The sequence below is a fragment of the Propithecus coquereli genome, unplaced genomic scaffold, assembly GCF_000956105.1.
Source record: "Propithecus coquereli isolate 6110/MARCELLA unplaced genomic scaffold, Pcoq_1.0 Scaffold241, whole genome shotgun sequence".
NCBI lineage: Eukaryota > Metazoa > Chordata > Mammalia > Primates > Indriidae > Propithecus > Propithecus coquereli.
The window spans coordinates 3,453,113-3,479,715 of record NW_012147964.1 but is presented as its reverse complement, the minus strand read 5'-3'; the positions used below and the strand labels follow the sequence as shown (position 1 = coordinate 3,479,715).

General features: G+C 59.2%; 2 protein-coding genes across 2 annotated transcripts in view; one reads left to right on the top strand and one right to left on the bottom strand.

Moving 5' to 3' along the window:
* SGTA (small glutamine-rich tetratricopeptide repeat (TPR)-containing, alpha) overlaps nucleotides 1–1,497 on the bottom strand; it is a 21,043-nt gene extending 19,546 nt beyond the window's left edge. Inside the window, exon 1 of the mRNA XM_012646251.1 lies at nucleotides 1,442–1,497. The gene's annotated coding sequence lies outside the window, so the exon portion shown is untranslated. The remainder of the gene's footprint in view (nucleotides 1–1,441) is intronic.
* A 1,813-nt stretch (nucleotides 1,498–3,310) lies between these two features.
* On the top strand, nucleotides 3,311–25,235 carry THOP1 (thimet oligopeptidase 1). Its single transcript, XM_012646250.1, has 13 exons — nucleotides 3,311–3,391; nucleotides 6,261–6,473; nucleotides 9,077–9,225; nucleotides 10,379–10,486; nucleotides 13,009–13,111; nucleotides 16,353–16,513; nucleotides 17,886–18,021; nucleotides 18,282–18,648; nucleotides 19,083–19,284; nucleotides 22,131–22,317; nucleotides 22,483–22,611; nucleotides 23,359–23,495; nucleotides 24,791–25,235. Exons 1-13 carry the CDS (start codon nucleotides 3,376–3,378, stop codon nucleotides 24,944–24,946), a joined length of 2,064 nt encoding a protein of 687 aa, XP_012501704.1. The 5' UTR covers nucleotides 3,311–3,375; the 3' UTR covers nucleotides 24,947–25,235.
* Nucleotides 25,236–26,603: the final 1,368 nt, after the last annotated feature.

Genomic DNA, 26,603 nt, shown 5'->3' with positions numbered 1-26,603 from the left:
TCAGCCTAGCTCACAGCAACCTCAAACTCCTGGGCCCAAGTGATCCTTCTGCCTCAGCCTCCCAAGTAGCTGGGACTACAGGCATGCGCCACTATGCCCGGCTAATTTTTTCTATATATTTTTAGTTGGCCGATTAATTTCTTTCTAATTTTAGTAGAGGCGAAGTCTCGCTCTTGCTCAGGCTGGTCTCGAACTCCTGAGCTCAAACAATCCGCCTGCCTCGGCCTCCCAGGGTGCTAGGATTACAGGCATGAGCCACCATGCCCGGCTAATTTTTTCTATATATTTTTAGTTGACCGATTAATTTCTTTCTAATTTTAGTAGAGGCGAAATCTCGCTCTTGCTCAGGCTGGTCTCGAACTCCTGAGCTCAAACAATCCGCCTGCCTCGGCCTCCCAGGGTGCTAGGATTACAGGCATGAGCCACCGCGCCCAGCCTAGGGTAGGGTTTTTAACAGCAGTATTATCAACATTCAGGCGTATCGTTCTTTGTGGGGGACCATCCTGAACACCACAGGTGCTGAGCAGCATCCCTGGCCTCCACCTACCCCCATGCCAGGAGCACCCCCCAACCCAGTCATGACAACCACAAGTGTCTTGAGACATTGCCCAAGGGTCCCAGGAGGAGAGAATTGTTCCCGGCTGAGAACCACTGGTCAAGGGAGAGGAAAGACAAACAAAACGAATAATCAAAACAAAGTAACAAAACCCAAATAACCCAAAGGAAACAGGAACATCATTCAGCCTCTGGGATGCACACTGCACACGTATTTTCCAACACCTAAAAACAAAAATAGCCATTCTCAAGCGAGCTCTCAGCAAGCACCCGATTAAACAAGTTTTACACGTACTGAGCCTCATAATGACCCTCCGAGGCATATATACTTTTACAACTCCTATTCAGAGAGAAGGAATGGGCTGTTCAGAGAGGGAAAGCAACTTGCCCAAGTTTACACAGCGGGCGCGACGTGGTGCGCCGGGCCCTGCGGCTCTCAGCCTCCCAGGCAGGGACTTTGACAACGCCCGTTTTACAGAGGAAGAAACTGAGGTTCCAAAAGGCTGGCCACGGTGATCCAGGTAGTGACCGGTGGCTCTGGGACAAGAGCCCCGACTTGAGTCCCCACAACCGGGGGTCCCCGAGTCAAAGGGCCGTGTCTCCCGACAGTTAAGAGGAACGAGGGCAGCAGCGAACACTCAATCGCTTGCGGGGCGCTTTCGCCCGTCTGCGGACCAGCGATTCCAGGGGCCGAGAGACGAGGACCCGCCAGGCCTGCCCGACGCCACCCGGCCTCAGTTTCCCCTCCGCGCTGCCTACTCACAGGACCCGGCGGGTCGTGGCGACCTCAGCCCCTGATCAACCTCCTCTTACGGGCTCCGGAGCCCCGTGAACCCCAAACCACAGACCTCAGTCCACCCGGCCCAGCGCGGAGCCCCTCACTCACCTCTCAGGCGACCGAGCCCCGACCCACCGACGGCTGCGCCTGCGCACCACGGCGCCGCCCGGGCCCGCCCCCTGGGCGCGACGCCTGCGCAGAAGGAGGCCGCTGCTGTTTGCTTCCATTCTGCGCAGGCGCGTCAATGATCGAGGCGGGCCTGGAGGGAAGTGACGCACTGTAGAGGCGAGAACAAGCTGGTCGTTAGGGCAACTGACCTCTGTGACAAAACCGAGGCCGGAAATCAAGGCTCGCTTGCCCTCTAGAGCGGGAATGCAGCGGTGCATGGTGGGACAGTGGCGGACTGGAGCGAGCCGGCAGAGCCGACCACGTGGTTCAGAGCCGGCCACGTGGTGCTGCTGCCTTTGGGCACCTGGCACCCCGAGCGCCACACGCTCGCAGAGAATGGGAGTGTCTGTTATCCACTCACTCTCTTTGTTTATTTATTCACCCACTCATCTACCCACTCACCCACAAATGCATTCTTTCAGTCGATCTGTGAGAGGCAAAGGAATACGGAGTTATTTGTAGACAGAAGGTGCCTAATCTTTCATTCAACAAATATGTATTTCAAACCAACCGTAAAGACCAGCAAAGTGTCTGCTCTAATTACCTGGTATTGGGATAGCCGGACCGTAAACTAGTGCATAAATAAATAGGAAATTGCACGTCATGGCAAGCACTGTGAAGAAAAATTGAGGCGACTGTGTTGTGACTGGGAGCCGCGTCGCATGGGAGGGCAGCCTCCTCCCCTGGATGTGGACTAGAAGGATGTGAAATCCCAAAAGGAGAGCAACTCAGGCCCAGGGGACAGGGAAAATGAAGACTGATGTAAGATTAAGCCTGGTGTGCTCAAGAGACAGAGATTAAGTGATGTGACATTCCCTAGGACCACTGAGAACTGACCACCTTCGGAGTTAAAGTTACCAGAAATGTCCTCGCAATTGATTTTCATTCTCTTTCAAGGACATCCTGCACCATTAATGCCTGGATTATTTTAATCTGTTTTACGGAAAGAAAGGATGTGGGTTGTGGGGATTTTGTTGTTGTTTGGTCAATTTAATTCTAGCAATTTTTTTTCTGGGTACCTTAGAAGGTTCAAGCTTTTTGTTTGTTTAACCGACGACTGGATGTAGGTCAGGCTCCTGCCGTGCTCCCAAACACCTGTTATCGTCTGAAGTCATGAGTCCGTTTACCGAAGGTTTCTCGATTGTACTAACCGGCTCACGTTTCTGGGTTTTTTCTTTCTTTCTTTCTTTTTTTTTTTTTTTGCAAAGCTGTGGTTAACTTAACCGATTTACCGGATTCAGCTCTCACATGTGGAGCAGCTACTGTATGCATCAGATGCTAGAAGCTGGGTAGGATGCTGGGGAGGAAATAACCTATAAAAAGCGCCTCGGATACAGTAAGCCATCGCTCACGTGAGGCCCCTGAGGGAGAAAACTTGTAAAACTAGCCCAATACACAATTATAAGAAAGGAGGCGCGTGCACGTTATCACGGAAGCCTGAAATCCCGGCAGAAAGAGTCGCAGACGCGGAAGCTCAGAGCCGTCAGCGGTGTGCGGTTACCATGGAAACGGGTCCTTCCAGTCTCCCTCTCCCCCCTCCCGGCTTTCGAGGGGTGGAGCCTCAGGGCTCCGCCCACTAGCCTCTGAGAGCCAATGACGAGAGGGGAGGGTTGCAGCGCGTGCGTGGAGGGTGTCAGCCTCCGGGCCCGCTTGCACCCGGCGTGGGCGGAGCTTGGGAGCGCGTGCGCCCCGCCCTCCCTGCGCACGCGCACTCCCAGTATGCCCCGGGCGCGCGGGCGGCGGGCCTCTTAGTCTGACCCAGGCGGCAGCGGCGGCTGAGTCCCAGCTAGGCGGCTGCGGCGACGGCGGCGGAGGCGGCTCGACGCGGACCGAGTGGAAGGAGGGAGCGGGCCGCCGGTGCACAGCCGACTGCCATGAAGCCTCCCGCAGGTATCGGCCGCCCTTCGGTGCGACCCAGCTGGCTGGACCCGGGCGTCCCCGGCACCCTCACGCCTTCCGGGGTCGCGCTTTGGGCCTCAGACTGGAACCCAGTGACCCTCGAGTGACCCTGGGCCCGGACGGGGACGGTGGGGCGCGTGGAAGACTCCGCCCCCTCGTCTGCCGAATGAATGGACCAGATTTTCCAGCGCTTCATTCATTCAGCAAACTTGATGGCGCTTCTCCTACGGACGGGTCGGGCCCTGGGGTGCACTCTGGGGAGACAGTGATTTAAGGACCCCGGTCCTCCCTCGTCCTCCCGGAGTTATAGAGCCGGAGACCGACGTTCAGCAAGTAAATGAGCGAGGATTTTAGAATAGAGATCGGTGCCCGGGAAGCAGAGACACGAACGGGGCAATCTTAGGGACCCCTCTTTGGAGAAGGTGGCCCTGGACAGCTTCTCCGAGGAGGTGAGCCAAGACTTGATGGGGAGAAGCAGGTGTCCTGCCCAGACCTGGGGGAGGAGGCAGGAACACGTGTAACCTGTTTGGAGAGCAAAACGTCTAGAACGTTGTCAGCTGGGGGACCCTTTTATTTTAAGGGCAAAGGGACGCTGTGGAAGGGTTTTCATTAGGGGAATGTTGTGACCTGTGTACTGTATTTTAGAAAATTTCTCAGGTTCTTGTGTGGTGCCTCCTTGCTCCTTATCTTTGAATTGCTTATCTTGGAATTTTCTCTTTCCCACCCTCCCTTCCCCAGTTCCAGCACATTGCAATGAGGATGATAATTAGGGTTGTTCAAGGTTCAGGAAGGCAGGAATGTTGTCCGCCTTGTTTGCTGCTGGGTCGTAGGTGGCAATCAGTAAATATTTACAGAGCGAACTGTTGGTCACAGGTTTTTCAAATCCCGCTCAGAATTTTCCAACAATTCCAGCTCCCACGGGTCTCCCATTTTCCTGAACTCCTGAAGCCCTTCTTTTTAGCACAGGGTTTAATGTAGAGCAACAGTTCCTTTTTTTTTTTTTTTGCAGTTCTGAAATCCAAAATACTCTGCCAACGGGAGAATTTCCTTTAAGTTCACAGCAAAGTCATTTGGCCAGAAAAATCCGACCTGTACTGACTGACTTAGAGCCTTTCTTTTTCCCACTTAGTGCATATCAGTGGTTCCCAGCTGGGGTGATTGTGCCACTTCGGGGAACAGCGGACGATATCTGGGGACATTTTTGGTTGTGACGATTGGAGGTGCTCCTGGCATGGAGTGAGTGGAGGCAGGGACACAGCTCAGCACTCTGCAGTGCCCAGGACTGCCCCACCCCAGAGAATGATCTGGCCCCAGATGTCAGCAGTACTGAAGGGGAGAAACCCTAGTTATATTCCGACATTTCACTACAGAAAGAGTAATTTGACTACAGGGTGCTGCCTTGACCACCCTTGATGTTATACGACACATGGCATTTGTATTGTATTACTTTTTCAAAGTAGGGGAAAATTCTGAATATTGAAACATTCCTGGCCCCAAGTGTTTTTGGATGACTGTGATCTACAAGAACATCTGCCACTGGAAAACTTGCTGTCTTGTGGTATTCAGCACGCAAGATGTTTTGCATTTATTCTCTCATCGAATTCTTAGTTGTGTACTTGGATTGTCGCTGCCATTTTACAGATGGGAGTCTTTGGGTTTGGAGAGTTAAAGTTTCTTGTGAGACCCCACAGCTAGCGAGTGGCAGAGGAGGGCTTTAAACTGGGTGGTCTGACATTAGTGTCTGCATTCTGAACTAGCATCCTTGCCCCCACCTCTGTGCCAGTGCACATCCGGTTGTCAGGCCACCTGTCCCATCCCTGTCCTGGTCACCTTCCAGGGCTCCACCCTGCCCTTGGGATTAAAGTTCAGATCTTCATCATAGTCAACAGCAGGGGTTGGCAAACTACGGTGTATTTTTGTATCGCCCATGAGCTTAAAATGATTTCTGGATGGGACAGACCATATGTGGCCTGCAAAGCCTGAAATATTTGGCCCTTTGCAGAAACATTGGCTGACTTCAGTCTACACTGTACAGACTCCACTGGGTCCCGCACGGTCCAGTGTTGCCGGGTGGTTTTGCCAGCTTTGGGCTGAGCCACACTGACTTCCTCCAAGAAGTGGCCCTTCTGGCAGGTGGTTCCACCTCCTGGGAGCCCCCTACCTGCCAGTTTTCCTTGACAGCTGCGTTTACTCACTGAGCAGCCCTAGAGTGGATGGGCCAGGCCCTCGTTACACTCCCATAGCACCCGTGGGTCTTAGATGGCCACTCCCTGTCCTGAATCGTGTGCCAAGTTAATTAATGGGGCCTGTGTGTTCCCTGGGCATTGAACGTGGATTAAGCCAGTAGAAGAGGGGGCTTCTCTCGGACACCCTACTGTGCCTCACTTTTTTTCACTTCCCCCCTCTGGCATGGCAGGATTTGAGTGCCGGGGTGGGCTCCTCTTCTTTGTGAACACGGGGGTCTTTGCAGAGTCCTGCTGGCAAGGGGACCTGCTTGGTGTCTCTAGGGCAGGGCGTAGTTTGAACAGCAGCATTATCTACATCGAGGACTGGATTGCTCTCTGGGGCAAGCTGTCCTGGGTGCTGCAGGGCACTGGGCAGCATCCCTGGCCTCCACGCATTCCATGCTGGGTGCAGTCCCCACCCCCAGTCATGACAACCACAGATGTCCCCAGACACGGCCCAGCATCACCTCCTGCTCTACAGGCTTGGTCAGTGTCGTCCTGCCAGACGCCCGGAGCTCGTGTGCCTGGGTGGGGAAGCAGGCGATCCGTTCCTTCCCCTGCCCCCGAGTGAGTCTCACCCTAACTCGGTGTAACATGGACCCGGCTGCATCACGCTCTGTCTTCTCTCTGCCCAGCATGCGCGGGAGATGTCCTGGACGTGGCGTCTCCATGCTCTGTCGTGAACTACCTGCGATGGGACCTGCGCGCCCAGCAGATAGAGGAGCTCACCAAGGAGCTCATCGAGCAGACCAAGCGCGTGTACGACCAGGTGGGCTCCCAGAAGTTTGAGGAGGTGTCATACGAGAGCACGCTCAAGGCACTGGCCGACGTGGAGGTCACCTACACGGGTACGTCCAGGTCAGGGTGAGGGCAGCCGTGCAGCAGGTCAGACCCCTTGACTCTGGGCTTGGGGCACCCCCACCCACTCCCCTGGGGCAGTGGCCGTGCGTGGGTGTGATGACCTGGGCAGAGGTACCAACAGGTGCTGGTCGTCAGAAGCAGCCAGGAGAGGTGGCTCCCTCTTCCCGCCCTCCTGTTCAGAGCGCTCCCGGGTTGCGTCATCTGAGAGCCCAAGACAGGACACGTGTCTGCACAGCACACCTCTCCAGGAGCCAACTCGGGTGACGGCCTTGAAACCTGAGTCCCTTCTGACCTCTTTCCCAGTCCCAGAGGATATTTGCTTTCTCTCTTAACGACTGAACTTGACCCCTTTGGTTTCCTCCTCCCACCTGCCACTTTGGCCCCTGCCTTTCAGTTTGGGTCGTGTCCTCAGGCGTCCTCCCTGCCCCCAGCCGGGTCCTTCTCTTCCTGGAGGTCTCCCAGCTCACTCTGCGGGACTAGGTGCGGTTCAAATAGATCATGGCCACCGCTTCCCAGAGCTGCCCCTGGAGAGGGTGATAGTGGGCACATCTGCCCAAAAGGCTGGAGAAGTCCCTCGGCAGAGAACTCCAAGCAGGGACACACTGTCCTGTGAGTCTCTAGCAGAAGGCTTTTGTTCTGGAAACCACCGAGAATCCTTGAATTCAAGCTGAGGGCTACTCGTGCGTCCCCAAGGCATCACCCCAGTGGGCTGGCCGACCCCTGGCCTGTGCCGTTCAGACTCCAGAGGGTTTGCTACCGCTGAGGAGCCGGTGGGCCTGGGGCTGGGAGCGAAGCTGCAGCTCGGGGAGTGGCCCTGCACCTGCACACCTGCCTGACTCCGAGGTTTGCCTCCTGCTGAGCTGGGGCCTCAGTTTCCCCCTCCTGCCAAGCGGTGGCTCCTTCCCTCCCTTCTCTCTCTCACAGGAGTCTCATGAGGCTGGAGTGACACTAATTCCTTCTTACCTAGTGTGACTGTACCAGGTGTCATTCAGCCTCCCACAGTCCCAACCTCCCCTTGCTGCGGCCTTTTGTTTCCTCCTCCGCACAGTAACCAGAGTGATTTTAAAGAAAACTAAAATCGGGCCTGGTGCTGCCCCCTTGTCCCTGAGTGCCTTTCCACTGCCCCCAGGACAACAACCAGCGCCTTTGGTGCGGCCCTCGACGCCCTATGCTGTCTGTGCCCGGCCAGGTGGCTGCCTCGGGCCTCCTGGAGCCTGGCATGCTCCCCCATCTCAGGCCTTCCTGCCGGCCCAGGGTCCCTGCTTCGCTGTGCAGAACGCCAAGCTGCTGTCTGATCGCAGGTTAAGCCAAATGCACCCAGGGGCCCTTCCTGTCCCTCCTGCCACACCAGCGCCTGCATTTGTCCACGCACCTGTGTGCAGCTGGTCGTCACACTTGGTGCTGTTACGGTCGCTTGTGTAATCGATAGCCTGTAAATCCCAGGAGCACAGGCCCGTTTCCTATTCCCTCTTTAGCGCCAGCACCACCAGAGCCCCCCGCTGTGTTTGCTGCAGCTGGACTGCCGGGCAGGTCCCCTCCCAGGCCTGACAAGGGTCCCCACTGCACAGTTACACACACCGAAGCCTGGGGACGTTTTCATTGGCCCAGAATTGTGCTAGTGACCAAATCGCGATTCGAATTCAGGTGTCTCTGACACAGAGTATATGCTTCGTTCTGTTTAAACCGCTGTATTGAGATATAATTTCCATAGCACGCTACGCACCCATTTAAAGCACATCTCAGTCATTTTTAGTAAATTTGCAGTTGTCCAACCACCACCACTCTTCAATTTTAGAGCATTTTCATCACCCCAGAAAGAAACTCTGCCATTTAGCAGTCACTCCCCGTTGCTCCTGCTCCCAGCCCCTGGCACCCACGAATCCACGTCCTGTCTCTGTGGCTCTGCCTGTTGTGGACGTTTCATCTAAATGGAGTCTCTCACTGTGTGTCCTTCTGTGTCTGGCGTCTCTCACTGAGCACGACGTCCTCAAGGTCCATCCACACTGTGGCCTGTGTCAGAGCCTCGTCCCTTTTCATGGCCAAGTGATACTCCAGTGTGGATGGACCACGTTGTGTGTGTGTCTTTTGTCCTTATTTCTGCTTTGTGGCTGTTGTGAATCGTGCCGCTGTGAATGTGTGTTCGTTTCTGTTGGCCAGATGCCTAATAGTGGAGTTTTAGGGTTGTGGGGTGACTCCACCTTGAAGCTTATGCTTTTAGAGCCAGTGACGCTTCCTCTATCAACAAAGGGGATGTGCTCTGGGAATTACAAAGTGGCTTTAAAATACAACCATCACTGGCCGTGGCTCTCTTTCTACAATGGGGTTCTGTCAGCCCCCCATCTTGTCATACCTCTTCCCATTAGGGTGCTTCCTGGCTTGGAGCATCGTGAGTTGAATCTGTGTTTTTATTTGGACTGTGAGATCCCCGAGGACACTGGCAACAGGTCCTTGTGTCTCCAGCCCGGGCCTGGCATGGCGCGTGTTCGCGGAAGGATTCAGCAGATACGCCTGGGCTGGGGGTCTGGTTGGCACTTGCCAGTTGCATCCGGGGCTCATTTTCACGTGTGTCTCGTTGTCTCGCCTGTTGCAGTTCAGAGGAACATCCTTGACTTCCCCCAGCACGTGTCCCCCTGCAAGGACATTCGCACGGCCAGCACAGAGGCCGACAAGAAGCTGTCTGAGTTCGACGTGGAGATGAGCATGCGGCAGGACGTGTACCAGCGGATCGTGTGGCTCCAGGTGAGGGGAGACAGCGGGGAACACAGCGGCTGGGACACGGCTGGTGTGGCACAGGACTGGGCAGGCTGGAGGTGGGAGACCCGGCAGGACTGAGACTCCTCAGAGGAGCAGCAGGGCCGGAACCTCTTCAGAACTGGTGACCCTGCTCTGGGTTCTAAATGGTGTGAAGAGAACAGAGTTGGGGGCGGATGGTGGCGATGGTTGCATGAAAATGTGAATGTGCTTAATGCCGTCGAATTCTGTGCTAAAGATGGTTAAAATGGTAAATGTTATGTTACGTACGTTTTACAGTTTTTTTTAAAAGCCATTAAAAAATGACAAAGGCAGATGGAGAACAACACCAACAAAGTATAAAACGTTGGGGCTTCTGGATCCTTCCTCACGTGCGCAGCTCCATTCCACATCCCAGCCACCCTGGGCATACACATGGGGTCAGAGAGGCCAGTGGCGTGGGCAGGGTGTGGGGTGGCCTTTGCCTGGGCTCTTGCCTCCTCCTGGACACTCCTCCTGGAGCCTTTGCTGTGACATCATGTGGTCAGGAGGGGAGGACCAGAGACGCTTGTCCTGCTGCCGCGTCTGTCCTCTTAGGCGGGGACCCCTGAGAACACACGTGTGCCCTGCGGTGTCAGAACACAGCCCATGTGCTTTATTACAAATACAGGTTGGGAGAGCAGTTGGATTTTCTTTTCTGACTGAAGTTTTGTGTGACAGTTGTAGGAAGCAATCAGAGCGTGCCCTGGTACGCTTTGCCTGGTTTCTCCAATGATGATGCTTTGCAAAACTGCAGGGTAATCTAATGACTGTTCTTGATACAGTCCAGCGATCTCATCCTGTTTAACTGTCACCCTGATAGAGGCCTCTGGGCTGGTTCTAGTTTGAGGCTGTTCAAACAGAGGGAGCGTCTGCGTACGGGTGTCGTGTGGACACAGGTCGTCATTTCTCTGAGATGGTGCCCGGAAGTGTCATTGTTGGGCCACAGGGAGCTGAATGGTTGGGTTTGTAAGAAGCTGCCACACTGCTCTCTGGAGTGGCTGCGTTGTCCCGCGTTGCCACCTGAGACGTACGAGTCATCCAGGCTCTCTGCGCCCTGCCCAGCAGTGTGTGGCACCGTCCGTGTTTTTCACGTAAATGGCGTTTTGATTGTGTTTTCCAGGAGAAAGTTCCGAAGGACTCGCTGAGGCCAGAGGCGGTGCGCTACCTGGAGCGGCTCATCAAGCTGGGCAGGAGGAACGGGCTGCACCTCCCCAGAGAGACGCAGGAAGTGAGTGCCCGGCTCGGCCTCACGGGGGCCGTCCCTGGGTCCCCGCACCCCCGCCTCCTTGGAAGCATCCTCCGTTCAGGGCTGAGCCCACCCGTCTTTCTGCTGCTAGAGCATCTGTGCTCCGGGGAGGCAGGCCTGTCCAAAACGGGATTCTCTGGAGTCAGGGCCGCTTCCCCAAGAGAATGGGGCCCCCTCGGCTTGAAAGACTGTGAGAGACCTCACAGGCGGCAGCTGGCACCTCCCTCGCCCGTCGCGTCAGCCCTCTCTGTGTCCTAGTGTGAGGATGTCTCCCTGTTCTCTGGCTGGGCACTGGGGCTGGGGGAGGGTGGCCACACTCTCAGGTCCTCTGGTTTGAAGTGAGGGTGTCGGTGTTTGTGCCCATGTCCCTCTTCTCTTTGCTGTGCCAGCGTGCGGAGCCACAGGGACAAGGTGGCCCTGCCCACCCTGTGCCCTCCGCTCACCGTCTGTGGCACATGTGCTCTCGAGGGTAACATGAGACGGCTTGTGCAGAGCTCAGTGCGGTGCTGGAGTCGCGTGTGGTGTGTCAGTAAGAAACTGAGGTTCATTGAGCCCGAGAGGGCAGGGGACAGCCACTGCTGGAAAGATGCTTGTCACAGTTCCCAAGAGGAGGGGGTAGTGCCTGGCCAGTCGTGAGGCCATGGGTGCAGGGCTGCTGGGGTTGTCTGGTACCACCCTGGGGTGATTGTGGTTGCTGGTGGCCCAGAGCGTGGTTTGCGGGGGAGGGTGCGTCTGTGCTTGCGGTTCACTGTCTCTAGGACCTGGTCCCCTGGGAGCCCCCAGATATCCAGGCACCAGAATACACACCGGCCCCGACTTAACACGGTTACAAAGGTGTGAACGTGATGTGCATTCAGTAGAAACCACGCTTGAAAGTTTGCATTTGGATCTTTTCCTGGGCTAGCGACATATGCCGGACTTCCTTGTGGCGCCGGTGGCGGTTGGAGGGTGACCCACCGGTACTGCACAGCGGCATGCTGCTGCTGCGTTCAGTGAATCTCGCGAGGGAGTCAGCATTTCACTGTGCGTTAAGCTTTGTGTTAGGTGACTTTGCTCTACTGTGGGCTGACGTGGTGTCTGAGCATGTGTGGCTCAGCCATGACATGCCTTTGGAGTATTAAAAACATTTTCGACTTAATGATGTTTTCAATTTACGACGGGTTTGTTGGGATGTGCCTCCCATCCCAGGAGGAGGAGCGTCTGTGCAGGAAATAGGAGGCGTGGTTGGCTCCGTGGCCAGGGTTCCGTGGCTGTGGCCACCCTGGTTAGGTGGGCATCACTACCTTCTGGTTGAAGACTCCAAGATGCGGAGAGGGGATGCGTGTTTTTCCCTTCAGGCCAGTGCTGGTAGCGCAGCGTTGGGCTCCATCTCAAGACTCTGGGACCCCTGAACCCCAAGAGTGGGCTCCCAGCAGGGGCGGGTATAGGTTCCAGCTCAGCCACAGCTTACAAGAGTCACGACTATTTTAAAAACTCCCTCAGATTGTTAAAGCGCAGTGGCCATGTGCACGGGAGAAGCTACGAGACTGTCCCTTGCAGACCAGTGAGCGAGGAGGGAGCAAGGGCAGCCTCACTCAGAGGACACTAGGGGCGGGGCATTCTAGCACCTTCCCTCTGGCGCCTGGTGCTGCTGCTGTCTCACTCTGTCTCTAGAGCCTGGCCTGGTGTGGCTGGGTGGGCTGGCGTGAGGCGCCAGTGAGGGAGGGGGACCTCCGGAAGTGCCCCGTGTGGGGCCTGCTCCCAGGAGAGGCCGAGCGGGACAGGTGGAGACCACAGTCGTGCTGTCCCCGCCCACCCCTCTGTCCTTCCAATGGGCACTTGTGCTCCAGCCCTGGGGAGCAGTGTCATCCTCGTGCCAAGGGGCAGGGACCTGCTATCCAAGGGCTCCAGACTGGCCCGGGGCAGGTGGGCCGGTGGCTCTCTGCACCTCCCTGCAGCTCCTCTGCCAGCGGGAGGTTCTGAGTTGAAGCCGAGCTCTACTGCCAGCCTGTCACTCATCACGCAGCCCTGAGCGAGGTCCTTGTCACACCGTGGTCACCTCCCTTGGATGTCAAAGGGGCCTCTTGAGAGTCACTTTCTTAGCTGGGACTTCACGTTGCCCGGGCTGGTTTTTAACTTTCTAAAACCAGATTTACCAGATAAAGGTTGAAAATGTGTCTTCGTTAAAATGTCCAAAAGCAGAGGTGGTTCCTGAGCAGGGACTCGGGCCTGCTGGGCCCTGCCTGGCAGGTGGGCACAGCCCTGATGTCGCCAGTGCAGCAGATAGTCACGTTTAGATTCGCGCTGCGAGGACAGTCTTGTGACCTCCGCATCTGTCTTGAGTTTGTTTTCTTTCTCGATTTTTTTTTACTGTTCTCACCCGGGTTATCTCTTCTCCCTGCCGAGGTCACGGGAAGAAGCCCTTCGGCCCCAGCTTTGGCGGGAATGGCGTTTTCCCGCCGCTGTCATGGCGCACGCTGGCCCCTGGTCTCTCCCTCCTCCCACGACTGTCGTCTTTCCCTCAGAAAATCAAAAGCATAAAGAAGAAACTCAGTCTCCTGTGCATCGACTTCAACAAGAACCTGAACGAGGACACGACCTTTCTGCCGTTCACGCGCGAGGAGCTAGGTACGGGCCGGGGCCTGCCATTCCTGGGGTTCCACCGTAGTCCTGGCAGGCCCTCAGGCGGCCATGGCCTCCTGCTGGGGGCTTCTGCAGAGAATGGCGGGAGGCATGGCGGAGGCGGAGACAAGGACGCCTTCATCTGGAGCATTCGGCGTTTTACAGCCGAAAGCTCCAGATCCCACCTTGGGGAGGGCCGTGGTCTGTCCCACCAAGGTTCCACCCCCGACAGATATACCCCAGGCAGTGGCAGGAGCCCTGGGCTAGGACGGGCAGTTACAGGGCTCTCAGCCCGGCTGCCAGGTTAGCTGGAATCTCCCCTCTGAAACCCCACACACCCGCCACCTTTTTACTCTTGAAACAAACGAATGGGGTAGACCGAGTCCGGAGTGCGTGTTGGAGTGCAGAGGGCTCAGGCCAAGGCGTGTTTCTTTTTTTTCCCCTTTTTTCCTACTTCTGCTTTCCGAATGTTTGGTTTTGCAAAAGTTGCAGGCACGGCGTGATGGAGAGAGGCCCTGTGCGCGTAGTATCGGCACCCATCAGTGACCTGCTCTGGCTTTGTCTGCAGAGACACTTGCGTGTGTGGGGTTTTTCCTGAGCCATTTGAGAGTGACGCAGGGGCCTCATGACACTTTGCCAAGAGTAAGGCCGCCCTCCCATGTGACATTGCGAAGCAGCGTTGAACCTGGTGGTGTCTGAGACATAGACAGGGCCCCTTTGGTGACGACTGCGCTTCCCTCCCCACTGGCACCTGTCATGCTTCGCCATCTCAGGCCTAAGGTCCTTCTGTCCTTTGTTCTTTCCCGTCGTGGACGTTCTTGAAGCGCCCAGGCCTCGTGCTCCGTAGCAGTCGTTGGCCACCTTCGCGGCTCCACAGGGGATTCAGACGGGGCCCAGATATTCCAACCAGCTATAGCCGTGCTCTCCGGCTCTGGCATTCTGACTGTGGTTGCCTCTGAGGGGCCGGCAAGGAGGGGCCATCCTCAGCTGAGGCCTCCCAGGGCAGCTTGGTTGTGCAGCCACCTGGGCGCGTTTCCCTGACTAAGCGCCCACCTGTCGGACACCACTGAGCTGTCTTGCCTCCTGCTCAGCCCTCCAGCATCTCAGGCAGCACGTCCTGCCACTCGGCCCCCAATACCTAGGAGAGACGGTCGCCTTCGGTTTGCTCTAAAACTCCCTGTCCCCAGCCAAATGGGGCCTGGCCTCTGCTATTCTGGGACATGCTGGTCACCCACAGCACCCTGTGTGGTTGCTCTCCCAGCCCCAGGCCTCAGCCTGGCCTCCCATGCAGACAGCCGGGAGCCCCCAAGGAACTGACGATTGTGCCCCATGGGTTAGGCGGTGGCCCTCTCTGCTGCAAAGCGACTCGGTTTCTCTTTGTGGTCACTAACACGTCAGTAAGTTCTTTGAGACCTGTTGCTTATGACAGAGTACCTGAAACTGGGCAGTTTAGAAAGAAAAGGAGTTTATTTCTTACAGCTCTGGAGACTGAGAAGCCCAAGGTCGAGGGGCTGCATCTGGTGAGGGTCTTGCTGGTGGGGACGCTCTGCGGAGTCCCAGGCGGCACAGGCACAGGTGCTGAACATGCTGATGTGCTCGCCCAGGTCTCTTCCTCATCTTACGAAGCCACCATCCCACTCCCGGGGTCGCCGCTTGATCCGTGAACGCGTTAATCCTCGAATCCACCCGTGAGGGCAGAGCCCTCCTGACCCAGTCACCTTGTAAAGCCCCACCTCTCAGTCCTGCCACACGGGCTTAACTCTGAGCATGCGTCATGGAGGGACAGATGCTCAAACCACAGCAAGGCCAGGCAGTGTCTGTCACTTGTCACGGCAGTTGCCACGTTGTAGCTACGCGGTCGTAACATCCACAGATCTAGGTTCTCCCTGCGTTGTCCTCTCCATGTGCGTTAGTTCCACTGTAAGTCGGAGCTCTGCCTCCTGGGGTCACTTGTCAATGTGTATCCACGTGGACCCAGAGGCTCCTGTGGGCTAAGATCCGTCACTATTGTTACTTATTTCAATGCCCAGACTGTTCCACTCTGACAGTCGGAGCCTCTTCCAGCTGTCCCTGTGTCCTCTGGACATGTCTGTTGCTCTCTGAGTGCTGTTGGACACGTGGCGCTCCAGGCTGGTCCCGCAGGTGCCCTGGCCCGGCCCAGGCATCAGCTGTCTCTCCAAGGGGCTGGGTCCCAGAGTGGAGAGTGATGTGTAGCAACCAAGATCTGAGTGCCAGGTGTGCGCGTTGCTACCAGGGAGCTGCTGTTTCTGGGCACCCTCAACAGACACTGGGAAATAGATGCGTATCTCCAGGTCGCACACGGACGCGCACATGCTTACATCTGTGGTGATCATACGCACACATCGACACCTGCGACCCCAGTCCAGTGCTTCGGGGCTCACCCCGCTGTCTCCCTCACTGGGTTTCAACTCAGCTGGGCCCCGCCTGCGCCCAGGTAGGGAGGTGCCGTGTCAAGGCGCACAGAACTGCCCCGGGGGACATTCTCGGTGCTGCTCCTGCTGTCCTACAGATCCCAGCCGAGCACGCGCAGCTGGGCGCTGCCTTGGCCAAGGCACCGACCAGTGTTTGTTGGGCCTGCGCCAGTGCCCCGGGGGGTGGGGGGTCCATGGGCCGTGAGAATCTCGGCTCCTCCCTCACTGCCCACAGCTGGCAGGCCTCCTGACGCATCCCCATCCGTTACTGCCTCCTACACCTCATCCCTTCTCACCTTACCGCCCTGGGGGTCCCAGGGCACCAGTCTTTGAAGGACAGCAGCCTTGGCATCTGCCAGGCTGACAGCGGTTTCAGTCCAAGGTGGTGCGGCCCAGTTGCACCGGTCCACCGTTTTCATCTTTGACGAGAATCCCTGCCCTTGAGTTCATTTTACCTCTCAGCTCCCAACGGTCTCCTCGCGTGGTGGCCTGGCCACCCTGCCTGCTGCCCTCCTCCTAGCACACTGGGGCAGAAGCTCCTGGAAGCCACGCTGTTGGAGGCTTGAGCTGGATGTAGCTTTTTGTCCCCGAGGGTGTCCTGATGAGAACAGAGATCCCTCTCAGGGCCCTGGAGGATTTCTCATGGGATTGAGGGGAGGAAAGTGAGTGGGGCAGAGCCGCCGAGGGTGGCAAGGCTGCGGCTGCTCCCCGCGCCCCCCAGCCTCCCACACAAGGGGGAAGCCCACCCCCTTCCCACCTGTGCCATGTGCTGGCCTGTGGGTTCTTTCAGCGCTGCCCTGGCCTTGTCCCCGTAGGAGGGCTCCCCGAGGACTTCCTGAACTCGCTGGAGAAGACAGAGGACGACAAGCTGAAGGTCACTCTCAAGTACCCGCATTACTTCCCCCTGCTGAAGAAGTGCCACGTGCCTGAGACCCGGCGGAAGGTGGAGGCGGCCTTCAACTGCCGCTGCAAGGAGGTGAGGCCTGCCGGAGCCCCGGGCCATCCTCTCCCAGGCACGGAGCCGCCTCCAGCTCTGCCCACAGAGGGTCTTGCTGTCACGCCTGGCTGGGTTCAGTGACCGGCAGAGCCGTCCATGCCGGGCCTGGCCCTGCCCCGGGGGCCACTACTTGGGGTCTGGTCCCTCCCCGGGCTCTGTAAGTGATCAACCCTGAGCACGTCTCCTCCCTCTTCCCAAGCTGCCCCTCGCGCCTCTGCCTGGGCCGTTCTTTCTCTTAAACGGTAGAGCCCGGACCCAAGCCTGGATCTGCACCTGCCCCTGTGGCCTCAGCCTCAGATGTCCACTTGCACACAGACACGTGTGGTGTCCCGACCCCGGCCAGGTGGCCTCTGCGCTCTCCCCATCTAGCATCTTGGGCAGGTGGGGGCATGGGGTGGGCCCCCCGGTCTTCCTTACAACACCAGATGGGCTCACACAGTTGGCAAAGGAGCCGCCAGCCAGAGGTCTGAGGTGTCCCCTTGCCGGCCGGGCCGGGTGTGAAACACCCGCAGCAGGTGGCAGAATCCTGTGTTGTGTGCTTCCGTGGGCTGAAGCAGACACCTTAGTCTCACGTAACCCAGGGTTCCAGGGGAAGCCCCACTACAGGGCCTGGGGTGTGGCCCTGGAGGCGGCCGTGTACCCGGGCGAGAGCTCTGATCACCCACAGAGACTAGGGCTCGGGTTCAGGTGGGGCACGTTCTGCTCTCCAGCCCTGAATTCCTGTCACTAAAAGCCTCTAGTGGGCAGCTCCGTGGGCTGGTCAGGTCTCGACCTCCCAGCGCTCTCGGAAGGTTGATGGGGCAGGGGCCGGGGCCCTAGGGGAGTCATCCCGAATCCCACCCAGCCCCCAGGCAGGCTTTCTGTGGCAGAGTGAGGGGCATAGCCAAGAAAGAGGCAGAGCGTTGCAGGCTAAGGGGGACACGGAGGAGGCCAGGCCACACCTGCCCGGTTCCAGTCCGGTTTCCTACGGGCCCCTCATGCTGAAGGTGTGTCTGTCCCGAACGGGCCTCAGTGTCTCCCTGTAAACGAGTCAGATGGGTTTTATGTGGCCCTCAGCCCTGCACCCCTAGCATGGTCTGTGTTTCATGTGCCAGCAGAGCTGGGCAGGGCCCCTGAGGCTGGGGACCAGGCCCTGGATGGTGGGGTGTCCCCAAGAGCAGTAGAGGCTCCCCCAGCAGTCCCTGCCCCCCCCCACTTTCTCTTCGGGGCCTCAGAACCACTCGAGCCCCACACCCTTTCTGGTTCTGAGCAGGAATCGAGGGCGTGTTAAGCCCACGGGGTGTGGAGACCTCGCCGGGAGGGGCAGGAGGCCAGGCTGAGCCCCTGGCTGACCGCGTGGTGCTGTTTGCAGGAGAACTGCGCCATCCTCAAGGAGCTGGTGGCCCTGCGGGCCCAGAAGTCCAGCCTGCTGGGGTTCAGCACGCACGCAGACTACGTGCTGGAGATGAACATGGCCAAGACCAGCCAGGCTGTGGCCACGTTTCTAGGTAACCCCCGCTGCCCTCCGCGGGGGGACTGTGCTTGTCTGTGACACGGGGTTACCTCAAGTGGGACTTTGGAGCCCCCCGACTCCTGGTCTTGGCTGCAGGCCCCCAAGGTGCCTGGCCCCTCGGGGTGCCGGGAGGTGCCGCCAGTACCTGCCATGGCGTTGGGGACAGTGAGAGGCCCCTGTGGCTTGGGACTTCCTTTGGGCACGTGTCGGGAGCCCGCCGCAGCGAGGTGGCCCCGCCTTTCTGCCTCCCTGCAGACGAGCTGGCGCAGAAGCTGAAGCCGCTGGGGGAGCAGGAGCGGGCCGCAATCCTGGAGCTGAAGAAGGCGGAGTGCGAGCGGCGGGGGCTGGCGTTCGACGGGCGCATCCACGCCTGGGACATGCGCTACTACATGAACCAGGTGGAGGAGACGCGCTACCGCGTGGACCAGAACCTGCTCAAGGAGTACTTCCCCATGCAGGTGGTCACCCGGGGGCTGCTGGGCATCTACCAGGAGCTCCTGGGGCTGACCTTCGACCTGGAGGAGGGCGCCAGTGTATGGCACGAGGACGTGAGGCTGTACGCGGTGCGGGACACAGCCTCGGGGGAGGTGATCGGCAAGTTCTACCTGGACCTGTACCCGCGGTGGGTGTGGGCAGGGCCTGGCGGGGGGAGGGACGCTCTCAGGCCCTAGGGCTCCTGTGCGCCCAGCTCTGCCTCCGTGGATGGGGAGCCATGTGAGCTGTGTGGCCACCTGCCATGCCGTAGGCGTTAAATGCTCTGTGGTCACTGTCACTGCCCTCTGTGGCTCAGCCACCTGGACAGGGATCCCAGGGACCGGAGCCGTGACCTGGTCCGTGGCTCTCACACTGCCCTGCAGAGGTGGGCACCTCAGGAATTCTGCCCAGGGAGCGGGGTCCCCAGACCCCTGCACTGGCTGCTCCTCTGTTGGGAGGGAGGTTTAGAACCTGAAATGTGTCAGGGAGTCTCGGCTGTCAGGTGGGCTAAGGGACATGGCGTTGGGGACCATCGTTGTAGCTCTAGTCCCAGGTAGGACCTGACCCCACCTCCCTCTGCAGGGAAGGGAAATACGGGCACGCGGCCTGCTTCGGTCTGCAGCCTGGCTGCCTGCGGCAGGACGGGAGCCGCCAGATCGCCATCGCGGCCATGGTGGCCAACTTCACCAAGCCCACCCCTGACGCCCCGTCCCTGCTGCAGCACGACGAGGTGGAGACCTACTTCCACGAGTTCGGGCACGTGATGCACCAGCTCTGCTCCCAGGTGGGTGCAGCCGCGGCCCCACCAGGCCCCGGGAGGGGCTAGAGCCAGGTGCTTGGGTTCCACTTATTGCCACCTTCACCATATACAGAGGTGGTGATGCTCCCTTGTGTCAGTGTCCTTGGACTGCTGCAGGAAAGCACCACAGGCTGGGGACTTAGGCAACAGGTGTTGATTTCTTCATGGTCCTGGGGCGGAAGTCTGAGATGAAGGTGTGGGCAGGTGGTTTCTCCTTGGCGTGTATACGCCGTGTTCTCCCCGTGTCCCCATGGGCCCATCCCCTTGTGCCTGTGTCCTCGTCTCCTCTTCATATGAAGACCCATTGTGCTGGCTCAGGGACCCACCCTAATGACCTCTTAAAGACCTTGTCTCCAAACAGTCACCTCCTGAGGGACTGGGGTTCAGGACCCCAGTGTCTGAACTTCAGGGGGACCCACAGCAACCCATAACGCCTCCCAGAGCCATTGGGCAGAGGAAGTAGAAATGGCACATGTCACTTGCAGGGGACGGTGCTTGGCGCAGAGGCCCTGTGCCTTGTTAGTGGCAGTTGAGCCGTGTGGCCCAATGACCCCGTGAAAGTCAGTGGTGGGTGCAGGGCGAGGGCACCAGGACCCCAGCATAGAGCCCCACTGTGGACCCAGTGGACACAGCCCAGGGAGGTCAGGGTGTCATCCCTCGGAGGAGGGCCAGGTCTCAAACGGTCCCCAGTGACTTGACCTCCGGGGGGTGGGTCTTACTGGCCAGGACAGGCCTCAGCCTCATGTCCACGTCCCGGGATCCCGGCTGTGCACGTGGCCTCGCTCTTGGCCTCCTGCTGGCGCTCAGGACGCCACGCCTGCTCTGTGGTGGTGGGACCATTCTTGGAGCCGCCCCAGGCGTGTGCAGGCCCCGGGTGTTCGTTGATTTTAGTAAATTCGCCAAGTTGTGCCACTGTCACCACAGTGCAGCTTCAGAAAGTTCCCACGGCCCTGAAAGGATCCTCCATGCTCCGTCAGCAGTTGCCCCTCTGCAGCCCCGGCAGCTGATAATCCGCTTCCCGTCTCTCTGGATTTGCCTGCTCTGGACATTTCACGTGCGGAGCCCCTGGTCTGGAACCACAGGCAGTGCCGAGCCGCGCAGCTGCGGTTCTCCCAAACGTACACCCCGCGATGAAGTGTAACTCATCAGTTATGCATGGGGGGGAATTAACAGCAATAACTGATAGTGGCGTAAGACCATTGTAACACTGTGACAAGTTACGTGAATGCGGTGGGTGTGTCTCTCTCTCTAAATGCGCTGTTCTGTGCTCACCTTTCGTGTGATCTGTGGCTCTGATAACTGAGGTGACTGTTTAGTGCCTGGCAGCTGGTGGCGGCCACAGTGCGCATGTGATGGACAAAGGGACAGTTCGTGTCCCAGGTGGGACGGAACAGAACGACATAAGCGCGCATTACGTGGCTCAGAATGGCGTGTGATTTAAAACTTAGGAATTGTTATCTCTGCAGTTTTTCATTTAATATTTCCCGACTGTGGGTAATTGAAACCACAGAGGGCGAGGCCGTGGGTGAAGAGGCCTCGTGTAAATGGAGTCACACGCTGTGTGACTTTCTGTATCTGGCATCCGTCACCCAGCACGATGTCCTCAAGGTCCGTCCACATGTGCTCTGTTGAGCGACGCCTTGTGGAGTGCGTGTCGTTGCTTCCTGAACGTTGAACTCAACACCAGTAGCCCCAGCCCTGGGGCCCGAGTGGAGCTTCTCCCGCACACACATCTCCTCTGTGAGGCTCGTCGCAGCCTCCTGGCGCCCAAGGACCCCAGATAGTGCTTCAGCACCACGCAGGGGGACATTTTAAACAGCAAACTCACCAACAGGCACAAAAATGCAAAAACCGTGGCTCCCGGTGGAACGAGAAGAGGACCCTTGTTCACAGAATGAGCCAGGGGGAAGGCAGAGCGTCGCCTAGTCTCTGAAAAGGCGCCGCAGGTGTTGACGTGAATGTCACTGTAGCGAGGAGGCGAATTCGAAAACACGGACTCCAAGGGCGAGGGCCTATGTGCGTCCTGCCCAGTTTTCCTGCCGTGCGTGCTCTGTCTGCACAGTGCTTGTCCTTGGCACGCGTGCCTGTGCACACACGTGCACACGGGCCTGCCCTGCCCCTGATGCCCCCGGAGCGCAAGTGCTGCTGTTTGGCTGAGTGTTGGGGTGGCAGGTGCAGCCGTCACGAAGTGCTCCTTGCTGAGAGTCGCCTGCACCCAGAACAGCGCCCGGCACAAGTGCCTCTGTGCGCATTTGCTGTTGGGGCGAGGAGCACAGTTGCACGGTCCTCGGAGTGGAAGAGCCTCTGTGCTGTTGAGAGGACCTGGCAAGGTCACTCAGGAGGCCGTTTGGCCCACGGGCTGCCAGACGTGGCCCCAGCTGGACTGGATCAAGGGCTGTGCCTTGAGGGGAAGATTCCAGACACAAGTAGGGAGACGCAGTGCTTCTTCTGACACTGGCACCCAGGGTCACCCGGACCCAATGGTCCCAGGCCCCTTCCACACTGGCTCCTCTGGCTCTTTGGGGTGCAGAGCTTTTGGGGAGCACTGGCTCCATGGACAGGGCAGAGGAATGTGGGTGGCTGGCAGGGACAGGTGCGTGTGGTGGGCATTTTAGGGTGTGTCCTGCTGGGATAGGTTGCCCAGCAGCAGCCCAGGGGCCGCCCCTGTCCCCGTCACTTTCCAGGCTTCACAGTTGGGGGCTGGGGTGGGACCAGCATGTTACCTGCCTGCCCAGGTGTGCTGGGGACGGCGGCCCAGGTAAGGCCCAGGCCTCGGGAACCGGCCAGGCAGGGTCTGGGCACTGGCAAGATTCTCCACTCTGTGCCCACAGGCGGAGTTTGCCATGTTCAGCGGGACCCACGTGGAGCGGGACTTCGTAGAGGCGCCTTCGCAGATGCTAGAGAACTGGGTGTGGGAGGAGGAGCCACTGCTCAGGATGTCGCGGCACTACCACACGGGTGGTGCCATGCCCCAGGCGCTGCTGGAGAAGCTCATCGCGTCCCGGCAGGCCAACACAGGTGCCCACCTCCGTGCTATCCGGTCACCACGGTGGGGAAGGGGCCTGTCACGGGGGCATCCGTGGTTCTCGGGGGCCCCAGTGTCCCAGCAAGCGCCTAGCAAGTGCCTGTGGTGTCGGGACGCCACACGGGATCCCGGAGGCCAGCTGCTTCCCTCTTCCCCAGGTCTCTTCAACCTGCGCCAGATCGTCCTTGCCAAGCTGGACCAGGCCCTGCACACGCAGACGGATGCAGACCCAGCCGAGGAGTACGCCCGGCTCTGTAGGGACATCCTCGGGGTCCCCGCCACACCAGGTAGCCGCCCTGAGCTGGGGCCACCTTAGAATTTGGGACCAGCCGTTGCCCTGGGAACTCACAGGGAGCCCGTGCAGATGTTTCGCTTCATGAGTGCAGAAGCCCCTGGTGGGGGGCCATAGAGCGTGTCGGGGCTTCTTGGGGCGGCGGCAGGACAGCAGCCCTGGCTGGGACGCGGCTGCAGGGCACGGTCGCAGTGGTTGTGGGGCCCTGGCCTCCAGGGAGGAACATGTCCTCGGGAGCCTTCACTTTAAATCAGTAGACTAGTGGGGCTAGTGTTTTCTCGATCTGGAACTGCACTACGTGTTTCGTAGAGAGCCTGGGAAGGTAGAGAAAAGCCTAGTACTCGCAGGTCCCAAAGATGACACGCCAGTGACACCCTTTACTTGCGTGTGTGTGTGTGTGTAGACGTGTGGGGGTGCTAAGGTAACGGGGATCTTAACACGTCATGTCGTAGTGGTTTGATATTTCATGAGTACTTAGAAGATCTTTCCAGTGGTCTCTTACGCAGCACATAGTAACCCATCGTGTAGGGCAGTCTCCTCGCGGGGAGTTAGGGCTGCAGCAGCCGGTGCCGCCTTTAACTGTGCCCTTGTCCTTCTGCGGTGGATGGAGACGGGTCCCACCCTGCTCTCGCCACGAGCCTCCAGGCCTGTTCCAGCTGGGGTCAGGGTGCGTCAGTGTCCCCTGGGGGAGGAGTGTGGGTGACAGGGTTGTGACACTGACCTCGCTGTGTATCTGTCCCAGGTACCAACATGCCCGCGACTTTCGGCCACCTGGCAGGCGGCTATGACGCGCAGTACTACGGCTATCTGTGGAGCGAGGTGTACTCCATGGACATGTTTCACACGCGCTTCAAGCAGGAGGGTGTCCTGAACAGCAAGGTGAGGGGGGCTGGGGGCTCACGGGAAAGGATCTGAAGCCAGCCACTGGTAGCTGAGTGACCCTCCCTACTGTCCAGGACCAAGAACAGCGCGTCCTTGGCCTCGGGCCCGCATGTGTGCGGCCAGCCCGGGGCAAGCACCTCCTGCTCTCCCAGGCACTGCGGACGGCCCCTCCCAACCTGCAGGAAGCTCCTCGCTGGACCCTGTGGGGCCCGGGGATGGGTGCTGAGAGCCACCTGTCTCCCTTGACCTGGCTTCAGAGCCTTGGGCACTCAGTGGGGACAAGGCCATCTCTTCCCCTCTGTGTCTCTCGGCTTGCTCCCCTGTGACGTGGGGACATTAATGCCCACCCTGGGCTTGTGCCTCCCGCTGGCCCGATGCGTTCGCAGGCTTGGGAGCAGCTGCCAGAGTCTGTCACGAGAGACAGATGGATTCTGGCTGCACCGAGGAGCCTGCTCCGGCCCGGGGGTCCCTGAGGGGGCTGGGCAGCATTGCCCCAGGCAGGCTGCGGGCACCTCAGGCCTCCAAGAGCAGCTTGTGGCCACACCCTGCACAGACATGAGAAGCGGGGGCTTAGAGATGTGACCCCCGGCCCGGCAGGCCCCTTGGCACGGCTGGGAGCCATGTGCTTCCTGCACCAGCCCCTGGCAGCCACCGCTGCACTTGGGGCCCCTCTGAGGACAGGACAGCTGCCATGCCCTGTAAATTGGCTGTGAGGGGCTGGAGGAGCAGAGTGGGCCCCCAAGGGCACAGGGCCGGCTGGGGACAGCAGCCACCTGGCTTTGGAGCCTGCAGTCGGTGTAGAGACCAGTGAGGCTCGAAGGTGTCCTGAGCTCCTTTGTGGCCAGGACTGTGCTGGGTCCCTCGACTCCTTGCAGCCAGTGCCAGCTGCCTCCTGTCCCATCCGTGCTGTGCCCTAGCTGTGAATGGACCTGGGTGTGCCACCAGCCACCGCTTGCCTGGAGTCCCGCAGCTGGTTTGGGGAAGGGACAGGATGGAGCCCGGAGCGTCTCCCGCCTCTGCTGCTTCTGCCTTTGGCTTGGCCTGGGACTCCAGTCCCCTGTGCAGGGAGGAGCGACTGGGGGGTTTGTAAGGACCCCGGCTCCTGCACACGCACACACGCCGTGAGATGGGGTCCCAGGCGTCCGCACCAACCCCGCGCGATGCTGATGTGGGCGGCCTGCGCTGGGGAAGGGGTTCTCTGAGGACCACGCAGGAGGGGCCCTGAAGACCCCCGGCCTTCTGCCCCTCCTCCCCGGTGCCCGCTCAGCCCCAGCCCCCGCGTCCCCTCACAGGTCGGCATGGACTACAGAAGCTGCATCCTGAGACCTGGCGGCTCTGAGGACGCCAGCGCCATGCTGAAGCGCTTCCTGGGCCGTGACCCCAAGCAGGACGCCTTCCTCCTGAGCAAGGGGCTGCAGGTGGGGGGCTGTGAGCCCCAGGCCTGCTGACGCCCGGCCCCCAACTGCCCCGGTCCTGCCCATGCCCTGCTGCCCGGCGCCTCAGCCTCCAGCCAGGACAGGGCGAGCTCCAGGTGCTGGGCGGGACACTCGTGCAGGAGGGGCCGTCTCCCGCCCCTGTGGTCCTCACGCCCCACTGAGGTGGCCCTGTCAGGTCTCCTGCTCCAGGTGTCTGGAGGGCCCTGGCATCTGCCCAGGGCCTCGTCTTCGTTGCACTAACACGTCCCCTCCCTGGGAAACACTCCTTGTTGAAATGCGGTCATTAAAAAAAAAAAAACCCACACAGGAGAGACTCCCAGCCTGGTCTGTGGCTCCCGCCCGTTCTGTCCTTGGGTGGCGGAACGTGGTTTGCTGCACGTAGACTGGAACGTGACATTTCCATTGAACCCTGGGCTTTGTCAGGGCCTAGCCCTTGGCCTTCACCAGCCTGTGACCCCAGCCTCTGCATCGAGATGTGCTTGGGTCCCTGCGGACGGCTGAGCTGTCGAAGGGAGTGAGACCCCAGGGGCTTAGGAACCCTGGGAGGGTCCCCTGTTCTGTCCGACCAGGCTGGGGTGCTCACAAGAGAGTTCTGCTTCCTGCTTGCATCTCACCTGGCATCATTCTGGAAAATTCTGCAAAATGCTTTCCCCTCCTTGTTCTGCTCTGGCACATGGCAGGACTAGGCCGGAGAGTCTCGGGAGCCGAGGCAGCCCCGTCTGTGCGAGCAGCAGAATCCGCAGCTGCCGCGCTCGCAACCCGGGGAGCTCTCCCTCCTGGGCGTGCCCAGGGAAACCTGGCTGCTCTGGCTTTGTGGCCAAAGACTCAAGCTGGCTGCTGACTGACCAGTGCAGCTGCCGGGAGCTCTGTCGTGGCCTCTGGCCAGGTGACTAGGCTGGCCTCGGCCCGGAGACGCCAGTGCCCTGTCCTCACCTGGCCCTTGCAAATGCAGCAAAGCCTTGGCCAGGCGTGGGCTGACTTGTGGATCCTCGGATAAGTCCCCAAAAATGCCTCGGTGAGCTGTTTGGTTGGGTTCCTGAGTCCTCGAGCAGGACAGGAGGGCCCCCCCACCTTCTCCTGTCTGTGTGAACACTGACATTCCCTCCTGTGCTGAGAGCTGCCCCCCAAGTCCTCTGCAGAGGAGGCTGAGCAGTGGGACTAGTGACAATCATCACCCAACCCTTCCCAAGCTGGAGCAGGCGGCCAGACGGCCACCTGTACTCATCACCTCGATGGGGACGGGATTCCTGGGGCTGTGCCGTCTGCCCTGTCCCCTTCTCCCGGAGCCTGGGCCGGCCCAGCACTCTCCTGTGCACCTGGCTCTGCTTCCTGTGCCCACTTCTGTCTCTCAAACTTGGGGGGCAAAGGTGAGTGTTCTCTCAGCAGAGCTGGTGGGCTCACCGTGCGGCCAGGGCAGAGTCCTGGAATTGACAGTCACAACAGCTGTCGCTGAAAATACCTGGGGCTGGAAAGACAGAAAACAACCACAGCAGGGCTCCCTGCAACAGACACAGGGCAGAGCCCTCACTCTGGGTGCAGGAAGGCGGCAATCCTGGGGGTGCCCTCACCCTCCCCTGTGCCAAGCCTGCAGACAGCCTCCACCTTGTCCCCGTGCAAGATGCAGTCACCTGCCACCTGTCCAGCCCTGGGGCCGCCTGGGGGGGCGGTT